At 41.8% G+C, this 14,381-nt stretch overlaps 1 protein-coding gene across 1 annotated transcript; it reads right to left on the reverse strand.

Moving 5' to 3' along the window:
• Positions 1–4,844: 4,844 nt before the first annotated feature.
• Positions 4,845–7,771, reverse strand: TAS2R3 (taste 2 receptor member 3). Its single transcript, XM_045865087.2, is given in 2 exon segments — positions 4,845–5,678; positions 5,681–7,771. Coding segments are annotated over 2 exon segments (948 nt in total). The 5' UTR covers positions 6,231–7,771; the 3' UTR covers positions 4,845–5,280.
• Between the last annotated feature and the right edge of the window lie 6,610 nt (positions 7,772–14,381).

Genomic DNA, 14,381 nt, shown 5'->3' on the forward strand with positions numbered 1-14,381 from the left:
TCGATCCAGGGACTCCAGGATCATGACCTGAGCCGAAGGCAGTCGCTTAACCAACTGAGCCACCCAGGCGCCCCCTCACTAAGAACTTTGCAGCCATGGTTCGGACACTGGTAACAGGAGAAATACTGAGATGCGCAAGTAGGTGCCAGGACCCAGCCAGGAAGGACATTCCTTTTCTAATTGTCTCCAGTGTGGCAAATGAGCCATTAATGGTCTAAAAGCCAGCTGCTTTTCCTGAGATGCAAATCTTCCCAGGATTGCATTACTATTTCTTCATTCATATCCTGTTTTCCTTAGAAATGCCTTATTAAAATGGCCCCAGTGAACCTGGGAGTCCCCTCTGCCAAGAGAAGGACAGCTGGAGGGAAGAGTTATAGAATGCTCCATAGGACTTCAAATCCTAGTGACAGAACTCCAGTCCAGCAATGTCTCTGTCCCTGTTTCACAGGGAATGAAGCTTTTCTTTTCACACCAGAAGATGGTGGGAATTCCCAGGCTTCACTCCTACCCACCCACCCTCATCCACACATCCCTAGATTACTGAAATCCAGCTTCTCTCTCCCCTGTAACCTGTTGATATGTTGCAGCCCTATTTTCTCCATCTCTCATCTGGCCTTGCCAATGTTACTCTTTCATCCCTGAGCACAGTGATTCACAGTTGCAAACAGACCAAGTTCAAGGACTTCACACTTCCTCAAGAAAGCCTTTTCTCAATTAATTCCATCTATCAGGATGATTCCTTTACTTTGCATTCCCTCACCAGACACATACATTTGTGCTATAATCATTTGCTGTGATATGCTTTGCTTGGAAAAAATATCAGCCTCAGTGTCCTTGTCTCTTCAGGCTTCCAGGGAGAGGTCCTTGTTCCTTGGTTGCTGCTTGCCCCGCCTATATTCAGGGCTGAGTCGGTGCCTGTGTTTTGCTCCCACTGACCACAACCTGGGAGCTTTTAAGCAGTCCTCAAAGAGAGGGGAAATCTAGACTCTCACCTGCCCTCCCTGTAATCCCTTTTCGGTCTCCCTCTTCCCCCTCCCACCATCCCCTGGGGACCAGAAGGAGCAGGCTTTCGCTTAGATCATGTCCTCTTACACCACCAGCAACAGTCATAAGACTAGAACTCCATGAGGCACATTCTCCGGGCTCAACCCCAATAAGCTAAAATGCCAGTAGCTGATATTTATTGTGTAGTTACTAAGCTTTAGTTGCTAAAATACTTTACATACATTGTCTTACTTAATCCACACACCAATCCTATGAGGTATTTTATAAAATCACCTATTTTATAGTGAAGGGAACTGAAGTCCAAGGAGGTTTAGTAACTTGCCAAAGATCATGCCTCTATTAAGTGATGAGGTCAGGATTTGAATCCAATGTGTTAGGCTCCAGAAATAATGCTCTTTGTCCCTATACTATACATTTTTCTAGCCCAGCAAAATGTAGAAACACCAGAAAATAACATACAATGTCATCAGCAGTTGTTGGGAGTTTTTGAGGTCATTTTTGCTTTCTTAAAACTTTTTGCAGAATATCAACAGAATATCAGACTTTGTCTTCCACCCATCCCAAGGCAAGAAAATCACAAACACAACTCTAAGATCTAGACAGCTCTGTTCATCAACTTGGTAAATTTCAGGGATGTTATTTAAGGCAAAAGGCATTGGTAGACACTGAAACTGTTTAGAAATGTTGGAATGTATTTTGCGTTTTGGTTTTTTTTTAGTTTTGTTGCTTATTTATTTTCATTTATGATCTTTCTACACCCAAACTGCAGCTCAATCTCATTAAGGATCAGGATCTGTGAACTCGGCCCAAGAGTTCAGAGAACACTAAAAATGAGAAGTAGGGGCCTCTGATGGAAAATTGGAAGGTCTCGTGAGCTATTGTCATAAGTTGCTGTTGATTCACGTGTTAATACACCAAAAGCAATATACCGCGATGCACTGAAGAAAACATATGTTTGAGAGAGGTGGCCTTGGGAACATAAGCTCTGGCATGCAATTGCACTCCAAATGCATGGACAATTCTCATGCCCATACTTTGACCTAAGGAACCTGCTCACAGTGTGGGAAAGCCATGCTCTGGCCCCTTGCTCATGAAACAACTAGATTTGAGAGTCTTAAGGGATTTTAGTAACTAAAACTAATTTACCGAACTAAAACAAAACAAACAAGATGGCCTCTCAGGGTTTCTCAAAACAGGGCCTGAGGTATTAGGTAATTCTTCCCCAGGTACTGGGGACTCATTGAAGAGCTGCCAGGGGGTACCTGCGTGGCTCAGTCAGTTAAGCCTCTATCTTCAGCCCAGGTCATGATTCTGGGGTCCTAGGATTGAGCCTCATGTTGTCGTAGGGCTCCCTGTTCAGCAGGGAGCCTGCTTCTCCCTCTCCCTCTGCCCCTCGCCCTGCTCGTACTTTCTTTTTCTCTTTCTCAAATAAATAAATAAAATCTTTAAAAAAAAAAAAAAAAGAGTTGGCAGATTAGGTATTCCCCCTCTATTTAGAAGACCAGATCCTCTCCAAAATAGCCAAAACTTCCCAGCATTGTGCCTCTAGCAACAGATGAGAGACTCCTTTCCTCAGCAAATCACCCACTACCCAGACTCATGTCCCCACTCTCACCCCTAACTTTGATTAATGGCAGTCCACATGTGACTGATGTCATATAACAGAGTCCGATATTTTCCAGGAGCCACCTCCAAACTTCTCTGAAAGAAGAAACAGGAGCAGCTGGGGATACCACACATACGAATCTGATTTCCTTTACTCTCAGCGAAGGGAACTGTGCACTCAGCCAATTGGACTACCACAACACGCTCCCACTCTCTGTTTCCATCCACACTCCAGTGAAGTGACTAACAGTCCTAACTTCAGCCTGTTCATTGCACCGTATCTGAATCTGTTAGGTTAGGGTAGGATTTAATGGAGCCACAGTGGGAACAGAAGGGAGGGATTCTTCAGAAGTTAGCCAAAGACACCAAGAACCAAAAGGCAGCTAAGCCAAAATCTCCAGTAAGATGTTACATTCAATTAAAAGAGAGAATTGAATGTTACATTCAGTTAAAAGAGAGAAAACCCCCCACACCTAAACTAGAAGGCAGAATCAGGAAGTCAGATTAAGAACTAAAGAACCAGAAGGTCAGAGCCAAGCAGAGAAGTCGTCCAAGTGACAGAAAGTAGGAGCAAGTGCTCAAGAGTGGGTGACAATGAATTCAAGAGTGGGGATCTGGGTTAACAAAGCAGGTGCCAATCAAGACAGCATGGATTTCCATAGTTACACTTCCCTGTGCTGGAAAGCAGCACAGATTTTTACTAATTACAAAAGGACCCTTTTCAGAATCCCTATATTGTAGTGAATTATGAATGAATATTAAACAATTATTCTAAGTTTCAACAGATACCTTTCTGAAAGGGAATTTTATGTCAGAATTAGGAATTTTCCTTTTTTTATTATGTTCAATTAGCCAACATATAGCACATTAGTCTTTGATGCCACAGCTTCAGGAAGCAAGTATTAATTTGAAAACAAACAGTGCAGACCAAAAGACATTTATTCCTGTAACTTTAGAAATGAATACATAAATCCCAGAACAATCCCCAAATTAATTTCTGGTTACATATGACCAAATGCCAAGTAGTATGGGGATCCTTAATGCTATGTCAAAATATCACTCATTCCACAAAATAATAATAATAGCAATAATAGTTATTGTTTACTCCACCTGGGACTCTAAGCACTTTTCATCTGGTAACTCACTCGCTCCTTCCAGCAACCCTATCAACAACATATTATTACTATTCCCACTTTACAAATGAAGAAGGTGAAATAGAGAGAAGAGAAAAAACTTCCCCAAAGTCACCCAGTTCACAGGGGCCGGGGCTAGAACCCAGGTATCTGCCTTCAAGGCCCAGATTCATAGCCACAACGCTCTACACCTGACAGCCCATTAAGGACAGAAAGCTGGATTCAGATTTGCCAAAGGACCTAACTGTATACATTCATGAGTCTGAGAATTCTTCATGATCGTAAGTAATAACATTCTCACTGACTTGTGACACTGTTCAGTGTGATAGGATATAAATCAATGCCTGTGTAACTGTATTAAAAGAAAATATATTGAACTTATAAAAACTGCTTATATTATTCTTTCATAAAACTCTCAAGTTTTCAAAGCTCATATGCATCTTGGTTAGTTTAAAAAACAAAAAACTGCTTGGACTTTTGCCCGATCTAAAAAATAAAAAATTACTTGGCAATTTACTTCAGCCAAACGATAAAGGAATGCCAGGACTACTGAAGTAAAATGACCACCACCAGACTGGACTGGAGCCTAATAGCCAAGGGTCTTGATTCTCATTCCCCTGCTTTTGTCCTCATACGGTGGATGTGTGGAAACTCATCTCCTGTGTGAATTGCTCTGGCTACACAATTCACTGATAGTCAGATACCAGCTTCATGGAGCGAGGGCTCTATAGAGTATGCTGAGGCACGTTGCCTCCTGAATCCCTAGTACCCTGTGAAGTCAGTGTCACCATCCGCATTTTAAAATGAGGGGAGAGGGGCACCTAGGTGGCTCAGATGTTAAGCGTCTGCCTTCGGCTCAGGTCATGGTCCCAGGGTCCTGGGATAGAGCCCCGCATCGGGCTCCCTGCTCCGCGGGAAGCCTGCTTCTCCCTCTCCCACTCCCCCTGCTTGTGTTCCCTCTCTCGCTGTGTCTTTCTCTGTCAAATAAATAAATAAAATCTTAAAAAAAAAAAATGCAACCTTTAAAAAAATAAAATAAAATAAAATAAAATAAAATAAAATAAAATGAGGGAAGAGAGGATCAGAGAGAAAATGAAAGTAACTCACCAAAGGCCAAAAGTCTTGGAAATGGACAGAACCAGAATTCAAACCCAAGTCTGTGGAACTGCAAAGCTTTTGCTCTTTCCCTCGGGCCCATTACACTGTTTTATTTACATCAGCTCATCACTGTCCCTACAAACTTGAAGTTAAAGCTAGGAATCAGCTCATTACATTGATAGCTATTAAAATACAACTTCACGTCTATACAGTGAGAGTGTTCTTACTATATTGACATTTTCCAGAGACTGTTTCACTCTCTCCAAAACCACCATACAAAGAGAAGCCATGAGACGTGTCCCCAGTGGGCCAAGGCAATGCAGTCGTGTCTCCCTCCTCCTGATGTCACAGAATGGGTGCCACGGAAGGGTCAGGAAAAGCCCTTAGCCTTGAGCCAGACCAAAGGACTCCCAGGCTCCCACCTGTGCCCTCGGTCACTCTATGGGGCAAAAGGTCCCTTGAATCCAGGCTTCCGATGGCCAGGCTCACACCACAGCATCTCCACAAATGTCTGCTTCAGCTTGTTGTTTCCCAGAATGAGAATGAATGAGTGGCTAGCAGGATAAAACACTGTAACTACTTTTCCGATTATATTAACCATCTCAGATCCTGGTATGAAATAAGTGAATGATGTAATCAAAAAGGCCAGAAAGTAAAGCAGGAAGAGAAAGAAGAAAGAGATGATGATTTTGATGGCTCTCTGGTGGGCCTCAGTGCTTGGATCTCTGGAGCTGACGCCACCTTGCTGCAGCTGCTGCATGTGTCTCCCCAGAGAAAGGATGAGCAGAAAGTAGGTGGCCAGAGACACAATTAGAGGAGGGAGGTTCCACAGAGTCACAGAACATGGATCACTTTGTATTCATTTCTCTTCTTTCTAAAGTGCTCGGTCACATTCCCTGTGCCTTCGATCCCACTGAGAACAGAATAGATCTTAAGTTCCTGGATCAGAGATATGGCACGGACACACGATAAGAACAGGGCACCCAAAATCATGTGTACGACCACCCTGGAAACTCTCCACTTGAGCCAGAGGCATGTAGGATGGGAGACACTGGCAATTTTCAGGCAGTAGAGGACACTGAGACAGGTGGCAAGCCAAATGCTCAGGTGCTTTGTAGATGTCCAGAAAATAACAATAATCTGCATCACTATCCCGTCATCATGTATTTTGGACGAGAACACCATTAAAACACCATCAACCAAGAGAATCCACAGCAGAACGATCCTAGAGAGAGCCAGGTTAGTGACGATGAAGTCAGACAAAGAGACCGTCTTGTTCTTGAACCAGCTGCTGCCACTGCCCAGTACTATGAAACAATTCCCCAGCATCCCCAGAATGAACTCAGTGGCAAACAGAACCAGGAACATCCATTTCTCCAGCCCTGACATATCAGCTACCAGGTAGACCTGACCTTGTTCTTTCTGTTGATGGACAATCTCCTTGCTGACTTGAAATTTCTCTCTGTGAATCTGTCACTTCTACCTGTTGCTTCGCTGTACCTGTCTCTTATCTCTGCCCAATTTAGTCTGTTGTAGAGCACAGTTTAGTGAACCCTCTCTGGATCTTTCCGATTAGTCTGTCCTCTTCACAGATGGCATGGACTGTCACATTCCGTTTATGATCTAAACTCAGTAGCTCTTTGCCAAAATGCAAATGGAGTAGTATTCAATGTCACACAAAGAAGGAAGAGATCTGACTCACAAAGAAGGTGAGGATTTGCACCCAATTCCAAAGGGAGGGGGGTTCCGAGCCACCCAGGACAGAAAGGTGCATGACCAGAAGAGTCATACAGAATCACTCTGAAGAGTAAGAAGTCTTCTTCCTGGGAGGAGAATCAGGGACACACACAGAAAGGGGGAGATCAGAATTCCACCAGAAGGCACTATCAAAGTCACTCTGGAGGGAGGTTTAAGTGCATGAAACAGAGAAAGTTCAATGCCACTGGTGCTGGGTTAGAATTAAAAGGTGTGCCTCTTAGAGTATGCCTTACATGAGGGGGCTCCATGTTCTACCCTAGTGAGCCATATCATGAGAAATTCTTAACTATTTGAGTATTTAAATGATAACAATAATGAATTATAGCCTATAAGCTCTTGTAGATTTTCAGAGTGCATGACCAGTGTATCAATACGTCAACAGTAGTTCAGGCTGATAGAAATCATACACAGACAATCTCTTCAACCAAAGAAGCCTTATTTATGTAAAACAGTGCCTTACAAATTTTGACCATGGCCAACAGTAATACTTTTTATATGGTTTTATATATATCACCTACATATACATATGATGCTGGGAACACAAAGCATTCACAAAACAATTATTTCCCTTTTCTAGATGTGTGGCAGTCTGATATTTTCTATCCTGTTCTATTTCTTCCAATGCTGCTTGTATATTACAAACTTCATTTTACAACTTACGAATGAGTTGTGATAAATACTGTTTGAAAACACTGATCTGAAGGATGGAGAGAGAAATCAATGCCATCAAGATACAAAGCAGAGAGTTTAGCAACACTATCCAAATAATGGAGGGATATATTTTCAGGTCCCCTCAAAAGGACCTCACACAGTAGCGGATGACAAATCTCCACAAACAATACATAGTCTCTGCTGGATACACGCCAAGAAGCCAGGTGAACCTCATCAGTCTTGGCATTATGTGGTATACAATATGATTACAGAGCACTACCAAGAATACTTGGACATAAACACAGTCCTCCTTAATAATCACCCTCAGCTTTCTCGGGCTAACTTTACAACCTGGCCAAATGCTCCTGAACTCTGTGCTACAGAATTAGAATAAGGCAGTTCCCAACTGTCTCTGGCATTCTTTTAACAGGACCTTAGCCCAGGTGTAGGGCTGATCCCACAACCTACCACCGCCGCTGTTCAGTTTTTTTCTCACGGCCTTGGTTCTATAGATGTACATTTTTGTTCTTATGATACCTTTTACACCCCCTCATAAGAAGAAATACACTAAAAAGATTCCTCTACCCAAGTATAGAATTATCCAGTGAGAAGAAACTTTAGAATACATAACATATGAGAATTCATTTCATGTACCACTTATTTCTGATCATACAGTTTTACAAGTCCTATTATTTTTACCCCTTCCAAAATTAGAATGTTTACCTTTTTATAAGTCATTACTGAGCAATTTAGGGCTAACAATAATTTTTCTTTCTCAGTTTTTATTCTTTCCCAGGACAGTGTTTCCATGCATACCACATTAGCTGGTGACCAGAGTTCAATTTCAGAGTTTAAAAGACATCGTTGGAACAAAAAGAAAAGACAAGACATTGTTGGATATCAGCATTATCACTGCTATTACACTGATATGAATTATGAGCCCATAGTTATACCATTCCCCCTTCTTAATAAACACTACAACTATCATAGTATGACTAATCTCATAGCATTAGTAATGGCTGCTTCCAAAATGTACATTCACCATCCTCCACTGAAACAGCCACATATATTCAAGTCCAACTCTACAAAATGTGCATCTTTAAACATGGTTTGTTAGGGATCAATGCCAGAGCCATGGTACCTGATCCTTGGATCTTTCATCCCAGGCTGCAGACATCTAGAAAGACTACTGCTCTCAACCATTCTTCTGAGTAAAAGAACAAAGGAAGTGTATCAGTCAGGGCGTCCACAGGAAGCAACTGGCACAAACTGGGTAATTCCAGAAGGGTGTTAAAGCGGAATTATTTACAAAAGTGTGGACAGAGGATGGGGAAACCATAAACAGCTAGCGCAGTGCCCCAGGGCTCAGAACAGTGGGGCACCACATCACTATACCACTCTGAGAAACAGAGGGCTATGTGGAGGGGACCTCCTGACAGTCGCTGAGATTTTTCAGTTGGGAGACCCCAAAGAGAGTGCGCTGAGAGAATAAACCTCAAAACACAGGCCAACAGACCAACAAGACACTGCACTATCATCTTCCTCCCCTTCATTATTCTGGCACTTTCTCCACAGGCATCACATTCCAGGTCTTGGCATCATTCCTGCTCTAATACTAGCATGATAACTGTGTTGAAAAGTATCAGCCGGACACTCAGACTGACAGCAAGACAAGTCACAAATAATATCCCTTTCTATCAGCTGAGGTTCACTGATCTGCAGAATACAGAAGGAAATCAGCATGGCCGGATATATACAGCAGAGAGATTGACCTACAATGATAAGTGGAGTGCAGGCTTCTGGGTCCCTTAAAATCCTCACCTGGAGAGTGCACAATGGCAAGTTGTAAGTCTGAGTAAGTAGGCATTTCATCAGAGTCCTGAAGGCCCACCCTCAAGCCATATATGCATGTATACATTCTCTATGGCTAATTTGGATGTGTGCATCTTACCAACCTTAGTCTTACACCACATACAACCCCACTACAGAACACCATAGCATATGGCCCACTCCAAATGAATATAGGCCTCATTTATCACCTTCAGTTCCATCCCCCAAACTGATAAAACTGTTTTACAAAAAGAGAACAAGAGTCTATTATCCAGATGCTTTCAATACCAAGCTACCATGCTAACACACCAGCTTCAGGCCCTATCCTGTCATAATGTTACCCAAAAATGTTCATCCAGTCTTTTCCTACCAAACACTGGGGACAGAGACATTCCTCCAGGATTTCTCTATCCTGGACACACCTTGCTGAGTGTGCTAAGTATCCAAGGTCCTGACCACCCTTGACCAGGGCCATTTCGTGACGCGAGCAACCAGAAAGGAGGAGGTAATGTGCCCCTCCAGGACAAGAAGCAGGCTTGTTTACTGCTAGCTATAAAAGCTGCATGTTCTCCAGGCTCAGTGTATCTCTCCATGATGAAATCCATCTGGGCCCTGTGCATTGCCCCTAGGGACTCTCGGGACAAAGGGAACTGATGCAAACATGCTGGTGTTCATGCTGCTTGCTGTGCGGCCAAGAATATGATCACTTTTCTCTGATCCAGAGGTTTCATGTCTTCTGCCAGCTTCCACGAAACAGTAACAGGCTAACTCACTAGCTTGTCAACAGGGTAAAATCAAATCCCAAATCCACCGCCAACCTCAATTTGATCACCACGGCTCTCAATAGCCTATTCTAGTTATTATTTTCTCCCTCAAACCCATAACCCCCGCCTATACTCTGCTCTATACTGTGGGGTCTGGAATTCTATAAACCATTTCCCAGACACCCTCTCCAGATGCTTTGCTGTTGGTAGCTGCCAATATGAAAACTGGCAGATGAGCAGGAAGGAGAAAGAAAAATCCTGCTTCTCACTCCAACAGGGTGTCACTTGGTGGCAGTTCCTTTCTAGGGAAAGATTGATGATTGCAGACTCCGGGAACCTGGATAAAACCATCTATACTGTGTTCCCACCCTGGCCAGGTAAAGCCTCTTTAGCACACCAGAAACACCTGAAATCACTTCCCTAGTAATCCAGCAACAGGTGCACACTCAGAGGCTCCAGCCCAGGGATGTTATCAGCTTCTGTTCTCTGGGTATAACCCATTCCTTTTTTGCTCTGGCAGTACCCTTCTCTCTCTTCCCACACTTTTGTAAACAATCCCTTCCATTAAATTCCCTCTGTCTGAAATAGCTATTCTGGATCCCGCTTTCCTGACTGGACTCTGAACGACACACAGTCCTTCCACCTACTTTTGGTTTGAAGTTTTAGTTATTTCCTAATTTCAAAAAAGATATAAGACACATCTCTGTTTCACATTCTCCTTGGGGTTCTGGGGTTATTTTCAAGAGGAAAAAGAAACTCATTTAACTTATAATGCCATTTTCATATTGCAACTCCTGCCAGTAAGTTTTTTTTTTTTAATTTTTATTTATTTATTTGACAGAGAGAGACACAGCGAAAGAGGGAACACAAGCAGGGGGAGAGGGAGAGGGAGAAGCAGACTCCCAGCTGAGCAGGGAGCCCGATGTGGGGCTCGATCCCAGAACCCTGGGATCATGACCCGAGCCGAAGGCAGACGCTTAATGACTGAGCCACCTAGGTGCCCCCAGTAAGTTTTTAATACATATTATTTTCATTATTTTAAATCATCCTATGTTGGTAAGTCCAAAATGCACACCTTCATGCCATACCACTCTTCTGAGCTCTATACTCCCATATCCACCTACCTACCTAACTTCTTTACTTGGCTCTATCACGGACATCCCAAATTTAACATGTCCAAAATAAAACTCTCAATTTATTCTCATTTTAAAAGAACTCTCTCTTACCCCCAATCTTCCCTATTTCAGCAAATGGCAACATCATCCATCCAGTTGCTCAAATCAAGCACCACCTAAGAATTAACTTGATTCTTTCCTATAACCCCACATCAACTTATCAATGACTTCTCCATTTTAATCACAAAACATATCCTGAACTTTCCATTTTCACTGCCTTCATCCTGGTCCAAGTTACCATGATCTCTCATCTGAACTACTCAGTGGCCCCCTAACTCATTCTCTACTTCTAATATTTTTTTTTCTGTAACAGATTCTCCATATAGCCACAAGAATGACCTTAAAATGTATATTAGATCATATCACTCCAGTACTTAAAACACTTCAATGGCCTTGAAGTGCAACTACAAAATGTAAACTCCTTATACTATATGCTAAGAATCTCTTCTGCATGTCCTCTTGCATGCACCAGGATTCAAGATAAATTTTATATCACATGATCTAAGAACAGGCTTTATTGGAGTAAGAGAAAACTCATATCAACAACAGAAATAAAAGCATGGCTCCCCTTCATCCTCCTTCATCCACACACAGGTTAACCAGAGCACTGTTCGGTGAGCAATGAGTATGCCAATGGAAGTGCCTCACCCTCCCTAGTGCTCTCACTTGTGAAAGCAACTTCGTCAGTACTGAAACAGTCTTAGGTGCCAGAAAATCTGAATTATTATAGGAGTTATCTGAGAAGACCAGATGACCAATACCTGGGGACCTTGGAACCCACAGGATGTTATATAGTTCACACTGGTATTAGAGTCAACAGTTCTGTGGTAACTGAGCTTATGTAAGCACTTACTGGTGGGAGAAGTGAAAGAAACCCTCTTTTCCCAGCTAGTTTATTCTCCGGACAACCTAGTTTGAACTGGGGTTATTTTCAGACAACTTTTCTCATTGCAATATAAATTTCCTACTAAAAGAATGATCAGGGGCACCTGGGTGGCTCAGTCAGTTAAGTGTCTGCCTTCGGCTCAGGTCATGATCCCAGGGTCCTGGGATCAAGCCCCACATCAGGCTCCCTGCTCAGCCTGTCATACCAAGTAATTATTAATAGTGCCCCTTTTCGGCGTTTTACTCACTAAACATTCAGGCCCTAGGCTCAGACCTTAGCACGTAACAGAACCTCAATAAATACATACTGAATAAACAAATTTCCTTTTTTAAAAAACATTTATTTGAGAGAATACGCACATGGGGGGGGGAAGGGCAGAGGGAGAGAGCATCTCAAGCAGACTCCCAGCTGAGCGTGGAGCCCAAGACAAGGTGGGGCTCCATCTCACAACCCAGAGATCAAGACCTGAGCCAAAATCAAGAGACACTTAGTGGACTGAGCTACCCTGATGCCCCGAATAAACAAATTTTCTAAAGGAAGCTTGATTTTTGTTTTTAGCTCAAGTTTCAGATTCATTTTTTAACTGATACTGACTCAATATTATGTTTCTAAGAATTATTGTTTCTGGAATAGTTGTAATCCATTTACACATCTGTATGCCACTGTGTGAACATTTATTTACCCATTCTCTGTTGATGAACCTTTGGGTAGTTTCCTTTGGGTTCTTGGTTGTACTATTATTACATCATTGCTAAGAACACTCTTCGACCTGTTTCTTAGGCCATATGGGCAAGAGTTTCCTATTGGCTGTACCTTAAAGATGGAATAACTAGATGAAATTTCAACATCACTGGTTAATGCCAAAACATTTTCTCAAAAGGAGGTGCCAATTTACAGTCTCCCCATCAGTGCGTAAGTTTCCACTGGTATACAACATCCTCCTTCACACTTTGTTCTATCAAATGTGTTGAAATTTGCTAGTGTGGAGGGCTTAAAATGAAATCTCATTGCAGTTTCTGGTTTGCATTTCCTTATTATTAATGAAGTCAACCACTTTTTCATAGATCAATGGATTATTTGTATTTCACAGTCTCTGTCTTTGCCCATTTTTCTACTAAGCTGTTGTTTCCTTTTTGCTTTGTAGGCCTTCAGATATTCTAGATTGTATTTTTATTGCTTTGTAATCCTTTATATATTCTAGACTGTATTTCAGTTATACTATTGCAAATATCTTCTCTCCCAGTTTGTGACTTGTCATTTTGCTTTCTTTATGGTGACTTTCGATAAACAAAGGCTATTTTTAACAGTTAAATGTATCCCTCCTTTCTATCTTTACATTTGTTTTAAAAAGAAACTTCCATGCCACCAGATCATACAGACACTCATATTTTCTTCCAAAATTTTTAACGTTTTGCCTTTCACAAGTCTTTAAATAACCAAGAACTGATCTTGGCATAAGTTATAAGGTAGAGATCTGATTTCATTTTTTTTTCTGTATGAATAACAAATCTCCCTAGCATATTTCATTGAAAAAATCTATACCCACTGATCTATGCCACTTTCATCGTTTATCATATCCACCTATACATGGTTTGCTTCTGGGTTCTCTATTCTATACCATTGTTCTGTTTATTCCTGCATCCATAGTACAGTTCTGTTATTACTATAGCTTTAATAAAAAGTCTTGCCAACTGGCAAAGTCAGTCCCCCATCTCCTCTTTAGGAGTTGTCGTCTGATCTTAGACCTTTGCTTACCAACGCATTTTTAGAATCAACTTGTCCAGTTGCCAAAAAAAACTGGGAATTTTTATCTGATCTGTAATACCAATTTGGGGAGATGGTTTACCAATACATTCAGTCTTTTAATGTATTTCAATAAGGTTTTATGTTCTCCATAGACACCACGCACTTGGAAGACTCCTTTCATTTTCTGACACTCTTGTATATGGCATCTTTGCTGTTGTTTGCAATTGACTTTTGTATACTGACCTTATTTCCAGCAACTTTTAATTATTCATCTACAGATTCTTTTCTGGTTTCTATGTAATCACAGCATGTGTAACTTTCTTCCTTTCCATCTTAATAATTCTTTTTCTTTCCTTCCCAACTATGCTTGCTAAAGCCTCAGTGCAAGTAAGTTGTCAAAGAGTAGTGATAAGACATCCTTTTCTGTTGAAGAGAAATGCTCTTCTAATTCCAAGACTGTTTGAGCCACATCTTTGACACATACCCTTTGTTTTTATGTGCAAACCACAATGTCAAGATTAGCATGTCATCAGGGAACTCCCTTTCTTTGGTGTGTTTCCTACTTACTGCTCTGGTTTCAGCTTAGTTTAGAACTTATCACTTGGGGAAGTCCCTTTCTTCCTACAAGCTCAATGCTACAGATTGAACTGTGTCCACTCAAAATTCACATATAGAAACCCTAAATCCCCAATGTGACTGTATTTTGAGATAGGACCTTAGGACAATTAAA

Source organism: Mirounga angustirostris, unplaced genomic scaffold, assembly GCF_029215605.1.
Source record: "Mirounga angustirostris isolate CCGP_5_RB_7025 unplaced genomic scaffold, mMirAng1.0.hap1 SCAF_12, whole genome shotgun sequence".
NCBI classification, from domain to species: domain Eukaryota; kingdom Metazoa; phylum Chordata; class Mammalia; order Carnivora; family Phocidae; genus Mirounga; species Mirounga angustirostris.